The following is a 16,422-nucleotide window of genomic DNA, read 5'->3' on the forward strand; positions in this document are numbered from 1 at the left end:
TGGATACTAGGGAAGGTGTTGGATAGTAAATTAAATCTATTCCCTATCCTAGAGCGCCCCCCAGCGCAATGCGTTGTAATGGTTTTCGTTGTAAAACCTGCGTTGTAATTGCACTGCGTGGTAAAAGTTGCGTTGTAAAGGATGTTTCCCCAAACATACAATACAAATCTTTGATCTGCATGTTACACAGTGTGCTTTACAGCAGGCATAATAACCCTCTGTCCTACTGTATGAGTTCAGAAACGGTGACAGGACAAACTACAGACCTGTGCCAGAACTACATTAACTACCAGAGGTAGGGGGGCGCTAGAGGGCGCACGGCAAGATTGCTGCGCGTTAGTGCAGCTCCACTGTTCGAGTCCGTAATCCACTCATAATCCTGAGTAACAACGAGGCAAATTGACACATCTGAAAAGGCAAGGTATCCTAGAGTGCTCCGGTACCAGCTATTGCTGTTGGGTGTCCTGCTGTGCCCGGTGCACGGACGAAAACTCGGCGAGTGTGGAGGCTGCGAGAGCGGCCAAGATGGCGGCTGTGCACCGCTGCTGAAAATATCTGCTGCGGAACCTGATGATAACAGTCCAACGCCAAGGAATGCTGCGGAGTGAGCTGGCAGCATTAAGCTGCTCGGCGGGATGGGGCTGAGACAAGGCTGCATTCCTGGTGGATTGCCGACTGGCGACCATTTTGAGGTGACCAGAGGCCTTCCCTGCTCATTCACAGGCCCTGTGTAGCGGTCAGGTGGAAGTGAACTGCCGCTGCACCCCAGAGAGATACACCTCAGCGCAGAGAGAGATAAGTGGTGGGTGTAGCGACGCTGTTGGCGCCTAGTTGGGGCTGATGAGGATTGCGCCCATAAGAGTGATAATTAATAACTGCGATTTGGGGAGAGCCTGGAGAAAGATGGAAGGTTAGGGTGCTGGAGTCAGCAATTTGGCCCACGTACCCGGACGGGATATCGGAACGCCCGCTTAAGCCTAAAGTGTCCTTTGGAGGCAAAAAAAAAAGTGTGAGCATACACAAGCTGAGGGGACGGCTTGACATTACAAGGTGGAGAAGTGCTGAGGCCACGGGCTGAAGCATTAAGTTGATTGCGAGTAGCTGAGGCCTGTTACCTGTGAATCATTCTCCTGGCCGTCGCTCTGCCTGCTAATTGTGTTGCAGCGCGAGGAGCTGAGTTTGAAGATTCAGGACAGCAGATTCAGGGGCTGCGCTGCATTACGGAGCCGGCTGTATAGTGCTTCCCTGGGGATTAAATTGGAACAGATTAGAGCTGTGGTGTCATAGGCGGGTTGCTGCTGCCTACCATCTTAGAATCATCTTTTTGGGCCTGTCGCTACGCCTGTAAATTGAGCTGTGGCACGAGGTGCAGAGGTTGGAAGTGCACCGCAGTGGACTCTTTGGAAGTGAGATAAAATTGAGCCGGTGGTACAGTGCTCCCTGGGTATTGATTCAGAAAGGTACCCCACCCACCCCTACAGACTAAGCCCGGATCATCGGCATCATCCTTGACTCCTCCCTCTCCATAAACGCCTTGCCTCCATCAGTTTCAACTGCCTTCGCATCCTTCACAAAACCTTCAAATGGATCACCCCAGACTGCAGGAGGACCGTCACCCACGCACTCATAACCAGCAGACTGGACTACGGCAATGCCCTCTACGCCGGAATCAATAAAACTCTTCTACACAAACTCTAATCCATCCAGAACTACGCAGCCAGACTCGTCCTCGGAACACCGTGTCACGAGCACATGACCCAACATCTACGGGGCCTCCACTAGCTCCCCGTCGAGAAGAGGGTCACCTTCAAACTCCTCACCCACGCCTACAAATCCCTCAACAGCATCGTACCCAAATACCTCAATGAGAGAGTATCCTTCCACGTACCGAAGAGGAACCTGTGCTCCTCCGACCTCGCCCTGGCAGAGGTCCCCCGCATCCGCAGAAACAACCGACGGGAGAGCTTTCTCCTACATCGCAGCCAAAACCTGGAATGAACTCCCTGTGAAGACAGATGCTCCCCGACCCTGCACACGTTCAGGAAGGACCTCAATACTTGGCTCTTCGACTGATCTGGAGCCGCCCCCCCACCCCATGCGCCTTGAGACCCTCACGGGTGAGTAGCGTGTTATATAAACCCGTGATTGATTGATTGATTGATTGAGTGGCAGGACTGATATGTGACTGATGAACTGCTATAGGAGGGTGAGCGATGGCATGACTCACATACCCCATTTAACAAATTATTTGGATTGTTATTTGAAATATTATCAAGACTATGTGTATATATTCAATAGGACTGTTGGCATACTAGAGAAGGGTTACGGAATGCAAAACTTGCAAAATAATGCTGCCTTATGATACTTAATTGTGGATTGGCACTGCCTTGTTGAACTATAGAGACGCTCGGCCACCTCCCCCCCCTCATCTAGAGGGTATCTGCACTCTTGTGTCGACTAATGGTTGTACCCCAACTGTTTTTTTGGGTTCTTTGGGCATTGGGATGTTCGATTGCTTCAACATGGGTTGTCTTTAGCAAGTTGGGGGTGCTGAAGAGGGTGGGGGGATGTGGAGGTGCGGGGGTTACATGGCGACACGGGGGGATTAGAAGCAGTATCATTTTTAATGTTTTGGTCTCATCAGTGTATTGCATGTAAAGGAATTGCACATGGGTGTGTGCTGGTATCAGTCAGAGTGATAATATCAAGTTAGTAACATGGAATGTGTGTGGGTTGAATAATCCCCAAAAAATCTGAAATGTGTTAGCTTTCTTGGATAGGCAGGATGTGCAGATTGCGTATCTCTAGAAGACACACCTCACCAAGCATACTGAAATTAAGGTTGGTGCTCGTTTGGCCATGTTGCGGGTTGCATCCTCATACTCTAGGGGTGTTATGATACTGGTTAAAAAAGGTACTCCATATACATTTATCAAGTCAGAAGGGGATGAACAGGGAAGGGTTCTCCTAGTGCTGGGCCAGTTGGGGGATACGGGGGCGCTATTTGTTAACACGTATGGTCCCAACATGGACGACTCTGCCTTTTTTAATGATGTATGGAGGGGTATCTCCTCCTATCCGCCCTCGGTGGTAATATAGGGAGTGGACACATGAATGTGTGTCTGGATCCCAAAATGGACCGATCTGTCAGCACTGATGGGCGAGAACAGCAAGCGGTGACTGCGCTGTTAGAGCTAATTGAGGCAGAGGGGCTCCTGGATATATGGAGTGCTCGTAACCCTGGTGGGCGATTGACCGCCACTTGCAATCTTTAAATTATTCATTTTAAATATTTACATCAGATATATTATACCCCTGTGCAATTGTTGAAATTTGGGTTGCATGAAGACGCTAGATGCCCTAGATGCAGGCAAGATGGGGCAGATGTTATACATCTAGCCTGGAGTTGCAGTGCAATAGCGAATTTTTGGCAGAAAGTAACAAAGTTTCTCACTGATATGACAATGGAAAAGGTAATCAACCCTTACTTTGCGACTGCTAGTGCGCATACCATTACTTCGCAAGCGTTACTACGCTTGCGATGTTACAACGCGTACCATTAGTACGGAAGTTCTTACATCGCAAGCATACTGCTTCCGTACTCCTCCTTGCATGGTGAAGACATGCAGCTCTAACATATGGAAGCCGGAGAAGAGAGGAACCACTGAGGAGAGAGGTAAGTGTAGTTTTTTGGGTCGTGCAGGGGGTAGTCTTTTTGGGTTGTAGGGTTGTGTTTGAGTAGTGTAGAGTAGTGTATTTGAGTTTAGGGTAGTGTCAGGGTCGGGAAGGGTAGTTTTGGGGAGTAGGGACAGACCTAGGGGATCTGGGAGGGATGTGCAGGGGGTAGTTTTTTAGGGTAGTGTTGTAGTGTAGTGTAGTGTTTTAGGGTTAAGGGTAGTGTAGGGGGGCATGCAGGGTAGTGTTTGAGTGTAGGGACAGGACTGGTGGAAGGGGGGTGGTCGTGTAGGGGGTAGTGTATTAGGGTTTAGGGTAGTGTAGTGTTGTTTAAGTAGTGAAGGGTACTGTAGTGTCTGTGGGTTTGGGGTAGTACTGTGTCACAGGGGATAGGTTACTATTACGATTATTTTATGGTTTTATTTTAAGACTTTATCAAGAGGTTGTTTATGTCTTCTAGAGGTTTGGGTTGACTGGGGTCGGTGTTGCCAGAGTAGAACAGTTTTGTTGGAAAAATGAGATCTCTTTACAGCACGAGAATGCGTATACGCTGGAGCTTATTCAGTCGTATGATGCGTTTTTTGTGGTCATATTAAGTTGTTCCTCAGAGAAGGTCATTTCAGGTAGAGTTGTGTTGTCTGTTGCATCGCGGTGACCCTTCATCCAGAACGAAGCTTCCCACAGCTTGCCAAGTAAAACAGCCAACTAACACAGACAGACTACGGTTTACCGCAGATGCCTGCCTCTTTTAATTTGTTTATTTTTACTTTTCTCACGCGTGAAGTGCCGCCTTTAATACTCATCTGCTCCGGGGAGCCTGTGTACCTATAGCCTCCAGGACAGGGAAAGTTCTTAGGAAAAATGAGCCTGTGGGATCATGACGCTGGTGGGAACGGGAACGGAAGGGGACAACACAACTTGGAACACAGACCCCGGTGCAAGTGAAGGAAGTACGTTAGGAGAGATCTGGACAGAACTGGGCACAGAGGTCTCTCAGTTTGAGATGTATTGATATGCGTGCTCATTTTCTCCGTAGTAAAAGAATGTGTATTAGATTACTATGCATTTGCGAACTAAAAGCATTCGCACTAAAAGCATGCAAGTAATGGTATTTGCGATGTAAAAACATTGCACTAATAACATGCTAAGAAATGGATTACGTAATAACGAGTCATTTATTCAATGGAACATTTTGACTGTACGCCAGAGGTGTGCCTATTGAGGCTTCTAAACAGAAGCAAACCATGCAACCGGCGCATAGTTGCTATAGCCACTCTGCTTGCTAAACCTGCTGTGGATGCGCATTGCTTTGCCAAAGCTGCCCCAACACTGAATACATGGATTAGAGATATTGTCTTCTGTAAAGAACAACTTAATGCATATGCCGAGGAGCTATCTGAGGCCTCTAGGCCAAAAGATGTCTGGGCACCTCTTGCCACATTCTTGTTAGAACTCCCTGACCGAACATGACGCATTGTACACAATCTGTGATTCGATGAAAGACAGTGATGTACATTTCTGTTGCACTGCTGTACACTGCTGAACATGTATTATGCTGCTTGACTTTGGATTTACCTGTTCCGCCATGGTGGTGTTGGGTTTCTGGTGGGGGAGGAGGGGGCGGGGGTGTTATATAAAAGAAAAAGAAAACGAATACTGTGTGTTATACGATCGATCGATACATAATGATGCTCTAACAGGAGTGTATTATTGTCACTGTTTGACCTAGATACTACCAGAGGTAGCTTACCGTCATTATACAATATCCCCTGAAAATGACAGGACACACACTGACTATGCAGCTGGTGTCTTAACCAAGGAACAAAAATGCAGCCTCTTTGTGTCCAATTAAGTGATCTAGAACAAACGTACTCTCACCCTTGTTGCCAAATTCTTTGCAGCAGATGTTTAACAAATACATCAATAAATTGACTATCAGAATCCTTTTTTAGTTACTTCGCCCCTCCCGACTCCACCCCCTTTTCTCTGACCTTGACCCCCAATTAATGGCTTCCAATTCCAGCAAAGACATCGGCTGAAGAAAATACAAGAGCGCCCAGATCAGGAAGTCATCATTTAAACACAAAGCCTTTCATTTCTGGAATGTGTTGGGTTTTTTTAAGAAGGGGGTAGGAGGAGGAGTCAGGCGAGGACACAAAAACCCTGCAGGAGACAGGCCTCCCAGGTCCACAATCAGGCCACTGTTCACGTGAGGGGAGGAATATTCGATGCCGGAGACAAGCCTCCCTGAAGGGAAGGAACAGGTGGTAAATAGAGAGCAAGGTGGGAAAGGCTAGTTTAGCATCATACCTGTGTCCTTGTCTTGTGTACATCTTGCACCTCCCAAAAACACAACAAATGCAATCAGTGGAAGTCTGACTTCCGCTCTCATATTTAAGGATTTGTTGGGTACTTTTCTGGACTTTGAAGCGTCCTGAAGAAGCTTAACGAAAGCACCGGTTGGTTTACACCTTTAATTTCGCTTCTTGCCAGCATATTAGAACAAAACCTCCTTTTGTGACTTGCTGTTCCACGATGTAGTTAATTATTGATTCCCCTGGATAGTTGCTGCTACTGTTTGCCCAGTTAACTCAGGGCTCTGTAGCAGTCAACAGGACAAAGTTAAATTAACTGCTAAGAAACTAAACACTTTTAGTGCATTTTATAAAAGTAGCTTCAAAACAAACTTCTATTTTAAGTTAATCTGCTACACTGTGGTCTCCAAACTAGATATCAACAAAGCCACAATTTGTCAAAGGACAACTTACCTCTTGCCAATGCCCAGTTCTTGTCTCTGAAGCTGTGCCATCCTGTACACTGTGTAGTACACCGTGGCGCTTACACACACCACCAGTACCCAAGCCAGGGGTTTAACCGGCCGCATCCTTTCGTGTTTATGGCAAAGTGTGCAAATCTACACAAGGCCACACTTCTGTAGGTATTGTCCCTTCTTGAGTTGAAGCGAGCGAAACAGGCGAAGGCGTGATCCAAGTAATTTTTTTTGTTATTTGTTGCTAAGAAAGATTGGAACTGATAATTTTGCCATTCCAAATCCAGAAATCTTCTGCTGGTAAGTCTTGGCCAACTAGCGCTGTATACTTCTCCTCGCTGGGCTTTGGCGAAACCTGGGGATGGAAGGGGGCTCCTTCCTTGCAAGAGTGTCAAGAAGCCCTCGCGTGGAAGGTGAGTGCTGTTTTTGGACTCCTGCGGTCACCTGTTCAGAGACGGAAGAAGCTGATCTGGAGGTCGGTCCTCGGTGGAGCAAGGCTTGGCTCCCTCTGGGTGCAGGAATTGCTTCCAGGGGCTGTGACATTCTGCTTTGCTTGGCAAGGGGTCACTTGGCATCAAGTTTATTTGTTCTTGTACGTAATAAAGGTGTGGCGAGGCTCTTGTGTGGCACGGTGACGGCTCATCACTGTTCCCCCGCCTGTCGTAATGCAGAAGTGAGTTGCTATGTATACATCTACTAACAGGAGCATAGTCCAAATCACATGGAAATCGACCTAGCTTCCAAGCGGCCAGAGTACACCATTCGCCAGACGATGGAAAGCACAGGCAGTGCTGCATTCGTAAAAGCACTTTCTGAGGCCTGGAGCAGCAAATGTGATCAATATTTGTAACAATGACGTGGGGAATTTGTGTGTGTCAATGTACATGAAAATGTTTTATGTTTCATGGAGATTCATTAAACCACTCCATAGTTATAGGGAAACCAAGAAATGCTTTCCTTACAGGAACACAATCCTAACTACAATGTGTGGAAAAATAAATGTAAAAAAAACCTAAAGGTTAAAGTAACGTTATAGTTAGGTGAATATGTCAGTGACAACATTCACGTTTTGAAGTTAAAAAACACAGAAATTCAGCAGTTATAGCAGAGCTAACTATAATAGTGCCCCCGCCATGCTCTGCTTGACCTCACATATTACAACACTCATGACATGTTTCATGGCATCACTGATGACTCCTAAAATGACACCACTGGTGAGATCAATGATGACATCATTCAAGCTTCTTTTGTACACACTGCTCAATAAACAGGTTTAACGTTAGAGCCATGAGCTCCCCTCCCCAAGCCTTATTAGACCCTCGGAGACCCCATCCCCAGGACATTTTCAAATGAAATGAAAGGAAATGGGTCCGTGAGGTTCCCCTCCCGAGCCTTATTAGGCACTGGGGACTCCAACTGCCAGGGCCACTACACTATTAACTACTACTCTCTATCCCCCACATGCATCAATCTAGGATTTTGCATTTCTTAAATAGCGAAAATTAAGGAATCGCTATTTAGGAAATGCAAAATCCTATGCATCAAGAAATCCTAAAAGTTTTTAGGATTTCTTAATTTTCGGAAATTGCGATTCCTTAATTGCGAATCGCAATTAAGGAATGGCATTACATTGATTCCTATGGGCCTAGAGGCCCATAGGAATCAATGCCGTTTTGCTTTTTTTTTTTTGCACTCGCAATTTGTTGATGCATTGCAAGGGTGCAGAGGGGGGTCCAAAGGACCCCCCCCCTGCACCCCTGAAATGTATTTTCAAGTGCATGTTTCACACACACATGTCCTAAGGACATGTGTGTCTGTAACATGCATGTTTAAAAAATGCATTTTTTTGCTTTTTTTAAAATTTTCGCAAATTAACACGAGGGTCAACCTCGTGTTAATTTGCACCTCCTATTTTAGAATTCGCATTTTTTTTAAAAATCATGCATTGCATTTAAGGAATCACACACATGAGATTCCTTAAATGCAAACGCATTTTTTAGAAGTGCAAAAAATTCCTAAAAGTTTCATGCATAGCAAAAAGTGATTTTGGAATCGCAAACGGCCGAATTTTCCGATTCGCACAGTTTGCGATTCCAAAAACCTTTGATGCATGTGGGGGATTATGTACTCTTATTGTACATTTCGGTGCCGGGTCTCTTAATATGTGGCAGTTTTATATAAAATGTTAGAACAGAAACCGTATTTTTGTAGGGGGCATGTTGTTTAAATGCAAAACACTGCAACAATAAGCGCTCGCGTTTATTATAATTTTAAAGGCAACTTCCCTTATAATGCTAGTGTACATAGACAGCTGCAGTCCCTTGTTTTTTGTGGCTTAGCTTCAGCCGCTTCACGGTGCTGCTTACAGCCCCTTCCAGGGCTTAATTTGTGATAAAAGATGTGCTGGGCCTCTTATGGCGTTAGCTTTCCTTAACGTACACTGTACGCGTATCTCCCTTCTGTGCGCGAAATGTACTTTCCATAAGTACACTTTTTATACATTTGTATGCATTGTACAACATATTTGCTTTGTATATTTGTTTACAATTTACTGTCAATGAACGCATTTTACTTAACACTTAATGCATATGTGTTCAGCTGTCTGCGGTTCATTGTTGGTTGCTGTCTATGAGTTGAAGTACATAAAAACATGAGACAATTAAACCGTATTATTGGGGAGGGCATGTTGTTTACATGCAAAAAATGAGAAATTCAGCACTTGCGGTTTACTAAATTTGAAAAGCAACTTCTTTCTTAATGTACGTGTACTTAGCCAGCGGCATTTCCTTGATGTTTTGGGATTAGCTACAGTCGCTTTTACAGTGCTGGTTACAGCTGCTTTTTTAGAGCTTAATTTGTGACAGGATAGGTGCTGGGGCTATTATTAGGAGGAAGATTTTAAAGGATTTCTTTTGTGTTAGCCTGAATAAGAAACTCCCTAGAAACCATACAATTCTGGAGGGCATGTTGTTTAAAGGCAAAAAAATGAGACACTCAGCACTCATGTTTATTTTACGTTAAGACGCAAAAACACTTACAATGAACCTGTGTCCAGCCAGCTGCAGTTCCTTGTAGTTTGTGGCTTAGCTACAGCTACATTCGCAGTGCTGGATACAGCCACTTTGCTACAGCTTAATTTGTGATGTAAGAGGTGCTGGGGCTCTTATTAGGCTCACACTGCTCTCATTACGCTTCCAGTTCACTCACACTGCTCTCATTATGCTTCCATTTCACTCACACTGCTCTCATGACTCTTCCTTTTCACTCACACTGCTCTTATTACTCTCCTTCCTTTTCACTCACACTGCTCTTATTACTCTCCTTCCATTTCACTCACACTGCTCTTATTACTCTCCTTCCATTTCACTCACACTGCTCTCATTACTCTTCCATTTCACTCACACTGCTCTCATTATGCTTCCATTTCACTCACACTGCTCTCATGACTCTTCCTTTTCACTCACACTGCTCTTATTACTCTCCTTCCTTTTCACTCGCACTGCTCTTAATACTCTTCCATTTCACTCACACTGCTCTCATGACTCTTCCTTTTCACTCACACTGCTCTTATTACTCTCCTTCCATTTCACTCACACTGCTCTCATTACTCTTCCATTTCACTCACACTGCTCTCATTATGCTTCCATTTCACTCACACTGCTCTCATGACTCTTCCTTTTCACTCACACTGCTCTTATTACTCTCCTTCCTTTTCACTCGCACTGCTCTTAATACTCTTCCATTTCACTCACACTGCTCTCATTATGCTTCCATTTCACTCACACTGCTCTCATGACTCTTCCTTTTCACTCACACTGCTCTTATTACTCTCCTTCCTTTTCACTCACACTGCTCTTATTACTCTCCTTCCATTTCACTCACACTGCTCTTATTACTCTCCTTCCATTTCACTCACACTGCTCTCATTACTCTTCCATTTCACTCACACTGCTCTCATTATGCTTCCATTTCACTCACACTGCTCTCATGACTCTTCCTTTTCACTCACACTGCTCTTATTACTCTCCTTCCTTTTCACTCGCACTGCTCTTATTACTCTTCCATTTCACTCACACTGCTCTCATTATGCTTCCATTTCACTCACACTGCTCTCATGACTCTTCCTTTTCACTCACAATGCTCTTATTACTCTCCTTCCATTTCACTCACACTGCTCTCATTACTCTTCCATGTCACTCACGCTGCTCTTATTACTCTCCTTCCTTTTCACTCGCACTGCTCTTATTACTCTCCTTCCATTTCACTCACACTGCTCTTATTACTCTCCTTCCATTTCACTCACACTGCTCTCATTACTCTTCCATTTCACTCACACTGCTCTCATTACTCTTCCATTTCACCCATGCTGCTCTCATTACTCTCCTTCCATTTCACTCACACTGCTCTTATTACTCTCCTTCCTTTTGACTCACACTGCTCTTATTACTCTCCTTCCATTTCACTCACACTGCTCTTATTACTCTCCTTCCTTTTGACTCACACTGCTCTTATTACTCTCCTTCCATTTCACTCACACTGCTCTTATTACTCTCCTTCCATTTCACTCACACTGCTCTCATTACTCTTCCATTTCACTCACACTGCTCTCATTACTCTTCCATTTCACTCATGCTGCTCTTATGACTCTCCTTCCTTTTCACGCACACTGCTCTTATTACTCTTCCATTTCACTCACGCTGCTCTTACGACTCTCCTTCCATTTCACTCATACTGCTCTTATTACTCTCCTTCCTTTTCACTCACACTGCTCTTATTACTCTTATTCCATTTCACTCACAATGCTCTCATTACTCTTCCATTTCACTCACACTGCTCTCATTATGCTTCCATTTCACTTACACTGCTCTCATGACTCTTCCTTTTCACTCACACTGCTCTTATTACTCTCCTTCCTTTTCACTCGCACTGCTCTTATTACTCTCCTTCCATTTCACGCACACTGCTCTTATTACTCTTCCATTTCACTCACACTGCTCTCATTACTCTTCCATTTCACCCATGCTGCTCTCATTACTCTCCTTCCATTTCACTCACACTGCTCTTATTACTCTCCTTCCTTTTGACTCACACTGCTCTTATTACTCTCCTTCCTTTTCACTCACACTGCTCTTATTACTCTCCTTCCATTTCACTCACACTGCTCTTATTACTCTCCTTCCATTTCACTCACACTGCTCTCATTACTCTTCCATTTCACTCACACTGCTCTCATTACTCTTCCATTTCACTCATGCTGCTCTTATGACTCTCCTTCCTTTTCACGCACACTGCTCTTATTACTCTTCCATTTCACTCACGCTGCTCTTATGACTCTCCTTCCATTTCACTCACACTGCTCTTATTACTCTCCTTCCTTTTCACTCACACTGCTCTTATTACTCTTATTCCATTTCACTCACAATGCTCTCATTACTCTTCCATTTCACTCACACTGCTCTCATTACTTTTCCATTTCACTCACGCTGCTCTCATGACTCTCCTTCCATTTCACTCACACTGCTCTTATTACTCTCCTTCCATTTCACTCACACTGCTCTCATTACTCTTCCATTTCACTCACACTGCTCTCATTACTCTTCTATTTCACTCACGCTGCTCTCATGACTCTCCTTCCATTTCACTCACACTGCTCTTATTACTCTCCTTCCATTTCACTCACACTGCTCATGACTCTCCTTCCATTTCACTCACACTGCTCTTATTACTCTCCTTCCATTTCACTCACACTGCTCTCATTACTCTTCCATTTCACTCACACTGCTCTCATTACTCTTCCATTTCACTCACGCTGCTCTCATGACTCTCCTTCCATTTCACTCACACTGCTCTTATTACTCTCCTTCCATTTCACTCACACTGCTATTATTACTCTCCTTCCTTTTCACTCACACTGCTCTCATTACTCTTCCATTTCACTCACACTGCTCTCATTACTCTTCCATTTCACCCATGCTGCTCTTATGATTCTCCTTCCTTTTCACTCACACTGCTCTTATTCCTCTTTTCCATTTCACTCACACTGCTCTTATTACTCTCCTTCTTTTTCACTCGCACTGCTCTCATTACTCTTCCATTTCACTCACACTGCTCTCATTACTCTTCCATTTCACCCATGCTGCTCTTATTACTCTCCTTCCTTTTCACTCACTCTCCTTCCTTTTCACTCACACTGCTCTTATTACTCTCCTTCCTGTTCACTCACTCTCCTTCCTTTTCACTCACACTGCTCTTATTACTCTCCTTCCTTTTCACTCACTCTCCTTCCTTTTCACTCACACTGCTCTTATTACTCTCCTTCCTTTTCACTCACTCTCTTTCCTTTTCACTCACACTGCTCTTATGACTCTCCTTCCTTTTCACTCACATGGCTCTTATTACTCTCCTTCCATTTCACTCACACTGCTCTTATTACTCTCCATCCTTTTCACTAACACTGCTCTTATTACTCACCTTTCATTTCACTCACACTGCTCTTATTACTCTCCTTCCTTTTCACTCACAATGCTCTTATTACTCTCCTTCCATTTCACTCACACTGCTCTCATTACTCTTCCATGTCACTCACGCTGCTCTTATGACTCTCCTTCCTTTTCACTCACACTGCTCTTATTACTCTCCTTCCTTTTCACTCACACTGCTCTCATTACTCTTCTATTTCACTCATGCTGCTCTTATGACTCTCCTTCCTTTTCAATGAGAAAAAAACAAGGACCCCCTGAACAATGTATAGTTCAATTCCTAGGACAGGGACTTAAATGGTAGTGACAAAAACTCCTAGGCAATGTCAATAAAGCAAATATACACAGTATCTATAACATTAAGAAAACCAGGGAAGACAGAAAAAATATATTCAAAGTTGTTACCATTTTAATAATTTCGTCTCATATTATCTAAACAAATTATATTAATACAAAACATTTAAAAAATGAAACACAATATGTAACACATCACATTTAATCAATATGTATAAATAAAGGGTTAAAAAGTGGCAATATCTTTATTAACTCGAAAAGCGTTTCGGCGTATACGTCTTCTTCAGGAAAGCCACACAAGATATGGGTAGTTTCTAGGGGCAAAGATCCCAAGCGAGAGTCAGGGGCTTCACAAAGGCTGTATTAATTAAGAGCCAGGTGAGTCAAGTCAAGTCAAGTCAAGTCAATAAATGTATATAGCGCGCTACATACCCAGAGGGTCTCAAGGCGCTTGAAGGGGGGTGGGGAATTACTTCTCGAATATCCAGGTTTTAAGTTGCTTTCTGAATGCTAGGTGGTTTTGAGTGAGGCGAAGGTGCATGGGAAGTGAGTTCCAGGTTTTGGCCGCTAGGTAGGAGAATGATCTTCCTCCCATGGTGGTTTTGTTGACGCGGGGAACAGCAGCGAGGGCTTGGTTGGAAGAGCGCAGCTGGCGGGGGGGGGGTGTAGAAGGAAAGACGTGTATTGAGGCATTCAGGTCCAAGTTCGTAAAGAGCTTTGTGTGCGTGGGTGAGGAGGCGGAAAGTTATCCTCTTATTGATGGGGAGCCAGTGGAGGTTTTTCAGGTGACCAGAAATGTGTTCTTTACGCGGGATGTCTAAAATGAGTCTGGCTGATGCGTTCTGGATGCGTTGGAGTTTTTTCTGGAGTTTTGCGGTGGTGCCGGCGTAGAGGGTGTTTCCGTAGTCCAGGCGGCTTGTAACCAGTGCGTGGGTGACCGTTTTTCTAGTTTCGGTGGGGATCCAGCGAAATGTTTTTTTGAGCATGCGAAGAGTGTTGAAGCAAGATGAAGAGACGGCGTTGACTTGTCTGGTCATCGAGAGTGAGGAATCCAGGATGACGCCTAGATTCCGTGCGTGATCCGTCGGGATGGGTGCTTTCCCAAGGGCCTCTGGCCACCAAGTGTTGTCCCAGGCGGAGGGGGAGGTACCTAAGATAAGGACTTCTGTTTTGTCTGAATTCAGTTTCAGACGGCTATGCTTCATCCATTCGGCTACCTCTTTCATTCCTTCATGTAGGTTGGTTTTAGCGGTGTTAGGGTCTTTGGTGAGAGAGAGGATCAGTTGAGTGTCATCAGCGTAGGAGATGATGTTGAGGTTGTGTTGGCGTGCGATTGCCGCGAGGGGGCTCATGTATACGTTGAAGAGGGTGGGGCTGAGTGAAGATCCTTGTGGCACGCCGCAGATGACTTCAGTGGCCTCTGACTTGAATGGTGGGAGGCGTACTCTCTGAGTTCTTCCGGTAAGGAATGAGGTGATCCATTCCAGTGCTTTTCCTTGGATTCCGATGTTTCTGAGTCGTTGTATCAGGGTGTTATGACAGACTGTGTCGAAGGCTGCGGAGAGGTCGAGGAGGATGAGGGCGACTGTGTCTCCATTGTCCAGTAGAGTTCGGATGTCGTCTGTTGCTGCGATGAGTGCGGTCTCAGTACTGTGTTTGGCTCGGAAGCCGGACTGTGAGGAATCGAGGGATTTGTTGGCTTCGAGGAAGGCGGCGAGTTGGTTGTTGACCGCTTTCTCGATGACTTTGGCCGGGAATGGAAGGAGCGAGATGGGGCGGTAGTTTTTGAGTTCGGTGGGGTCAGCTGTGGGCTTTTTCAGAAGGGCGCTGAGTTCGGCGTGTTTCCAGCTTTCTGGGAAGGAGCCGGAGTTGAGGGAGCAGTTGATGATGTCCCGGAGGTGTGGTGCTATGATGGAGTCTGCTTTGTTGAAGATATGGTGAGGGCATGGGTCTGTAGGGGAACCAGAGTGAATGGAGTTCATCAGGCGGATGGTGTCTTCGGTGGAGATAGGGTTCCAGTCGTTGAGGATGTTCGAGGGGGGTGAGGGAACGGCAGAAGGTTGGGAGGGTTGGTCTCCGGGATGGTTGTCGAAGCTGTTGTGGATGTCTGCTATTTTGTCATGAAAGAACGAGGCTAGGGAGTCGCAGAGGGTTTGAGAGGGAGTGATGTCGTTGGAGTTGGCAGTGGGGTTAGTAAACTCTTTGACGATGTTGAATAATTCTTTGCTGTTGTGGGCGTTGTTGTCTAGTCGGTCTTTAAGTGCAGCTTTCTTGGCAGTCCGGATCAGTTGGTGGTGTGTGCGGGTGGCGTTTTTGAAGGCGTCCTTGGTGCTGGTGTTTGGGTCTTTTTTCCAGGCCTTCTCGAGGGAGCGACAGAGTTTCTTGGATTTCTTAAGATCATCGTTGAACCAGGGAGCGTTTTTGCAGCATGAGTCAGTTTAAATAATTCAGTCATGCGTTTAGTAAGAACACTTCCAATTCAACGGCCAGCAGCAGCAGGATGTCCCAGGCTGCTGGGCTTCAGGCACCCATTCATTGCTCTGTCGCCTTGCAAAATAAATTGATATTGCCCAGGCGGATCTATGTACTGCCCAGCTGTTTTTACTAAACTGACTCTCGCTTGGGATCTTTGTCCCTAGAAACTCCCCAATTGTATCGGAGTGGTTTCTGCATATACAAATCACTTGGAAATGAATTTTCCCCGACCGGCTGCTCATTTTGAAATAATTCCTTTCCTTTCATCACTGCCAGCGCCCTCACAACCCAATTTGCTCACTATTGTCCTGAAAATGAATCCCAATAATTGGGTTCGAAACGCCTGTCGACCTCCCCACAACATGGATTCCTCATATTTTGTAAAAATCATTAACGAAATTCTATTGTATTGTTGTCAATGCGATGCCTTTTTAAAATCCACTCTCACTATTTCACATCATGCTTTTTTATTATGTGAGCACTCTACAATTGATTTTGTGGAAATAAATACCTGGCATCTATTGGACCTACCAGACCCTCCTCAGACTCTGTCCTTTGCTCCCTACTGAATTGATTTCTCCCCGTTTAAAAAAAATGAGTGCCCTTCTTTGGGCCACCCCTCTTGCTTTTGGACCTTTTAGGCCACACTTGAACCACTATTCTTTAAATATTCTCTATCACCCCAGGTTCACATATTGTGGTACCCTTGCCTCCAAAAACCTCAGGAAG

At 45.1% G+C, this 16,422-nt stretch overlaps 1 protein-coding gene and 1 long non-coding RNA gene across 5 annotated transcripts in view; one reads left to right on the forward strand and one right to left on the reverse strand.

Annotated features, from left to right (window-relative positions):
- The window catches only part of LOC144799022 (alpha-2,8-sialyltransferase 8F-like), a 654,797-nt gene extending 647,765 nt beyond the window's left edge, over positions 1-7,032 (reverse strand). For 2 of the 3 annotated variants that reach the window (XM_078670177.1, XM_078670178.1), the window contains exon 1: positions 6,444-7,032. In XM_078670177.1, the coding sequence (XP_078526303.1) occupies positions 6,444-6,559 (116 nt within the window). In that variant the 5' untranslated portion in view covers positions 6,560-7,032. The remainder of the gene's footprint in view (positions 1-6,443) is intronic. The other variant, XM_078670179.1, reaches the window with a different exon arrangement.
- Positions 1-16,422, forward strand: part of LOC144799025 (uncharacterized) — a 708,806-nt gene that overhangs the window by 50,630 nt on the left and 641,754 nt on the right. The window lies entirely within an intron of this gene.

Source organism: Lissotriton helveticus, chromosome 12 (assembly GCF_964261635.1).
Source record: "Lissotriton helveticus chromosome 12, aLisHel1.1, whole genome shotgun sequence".
NCBI lineage: Eukaryota > Metazoa > Chordata > Amphibia > Caudata > Salamandridae > Lissotriton > Lissotriton helveticus.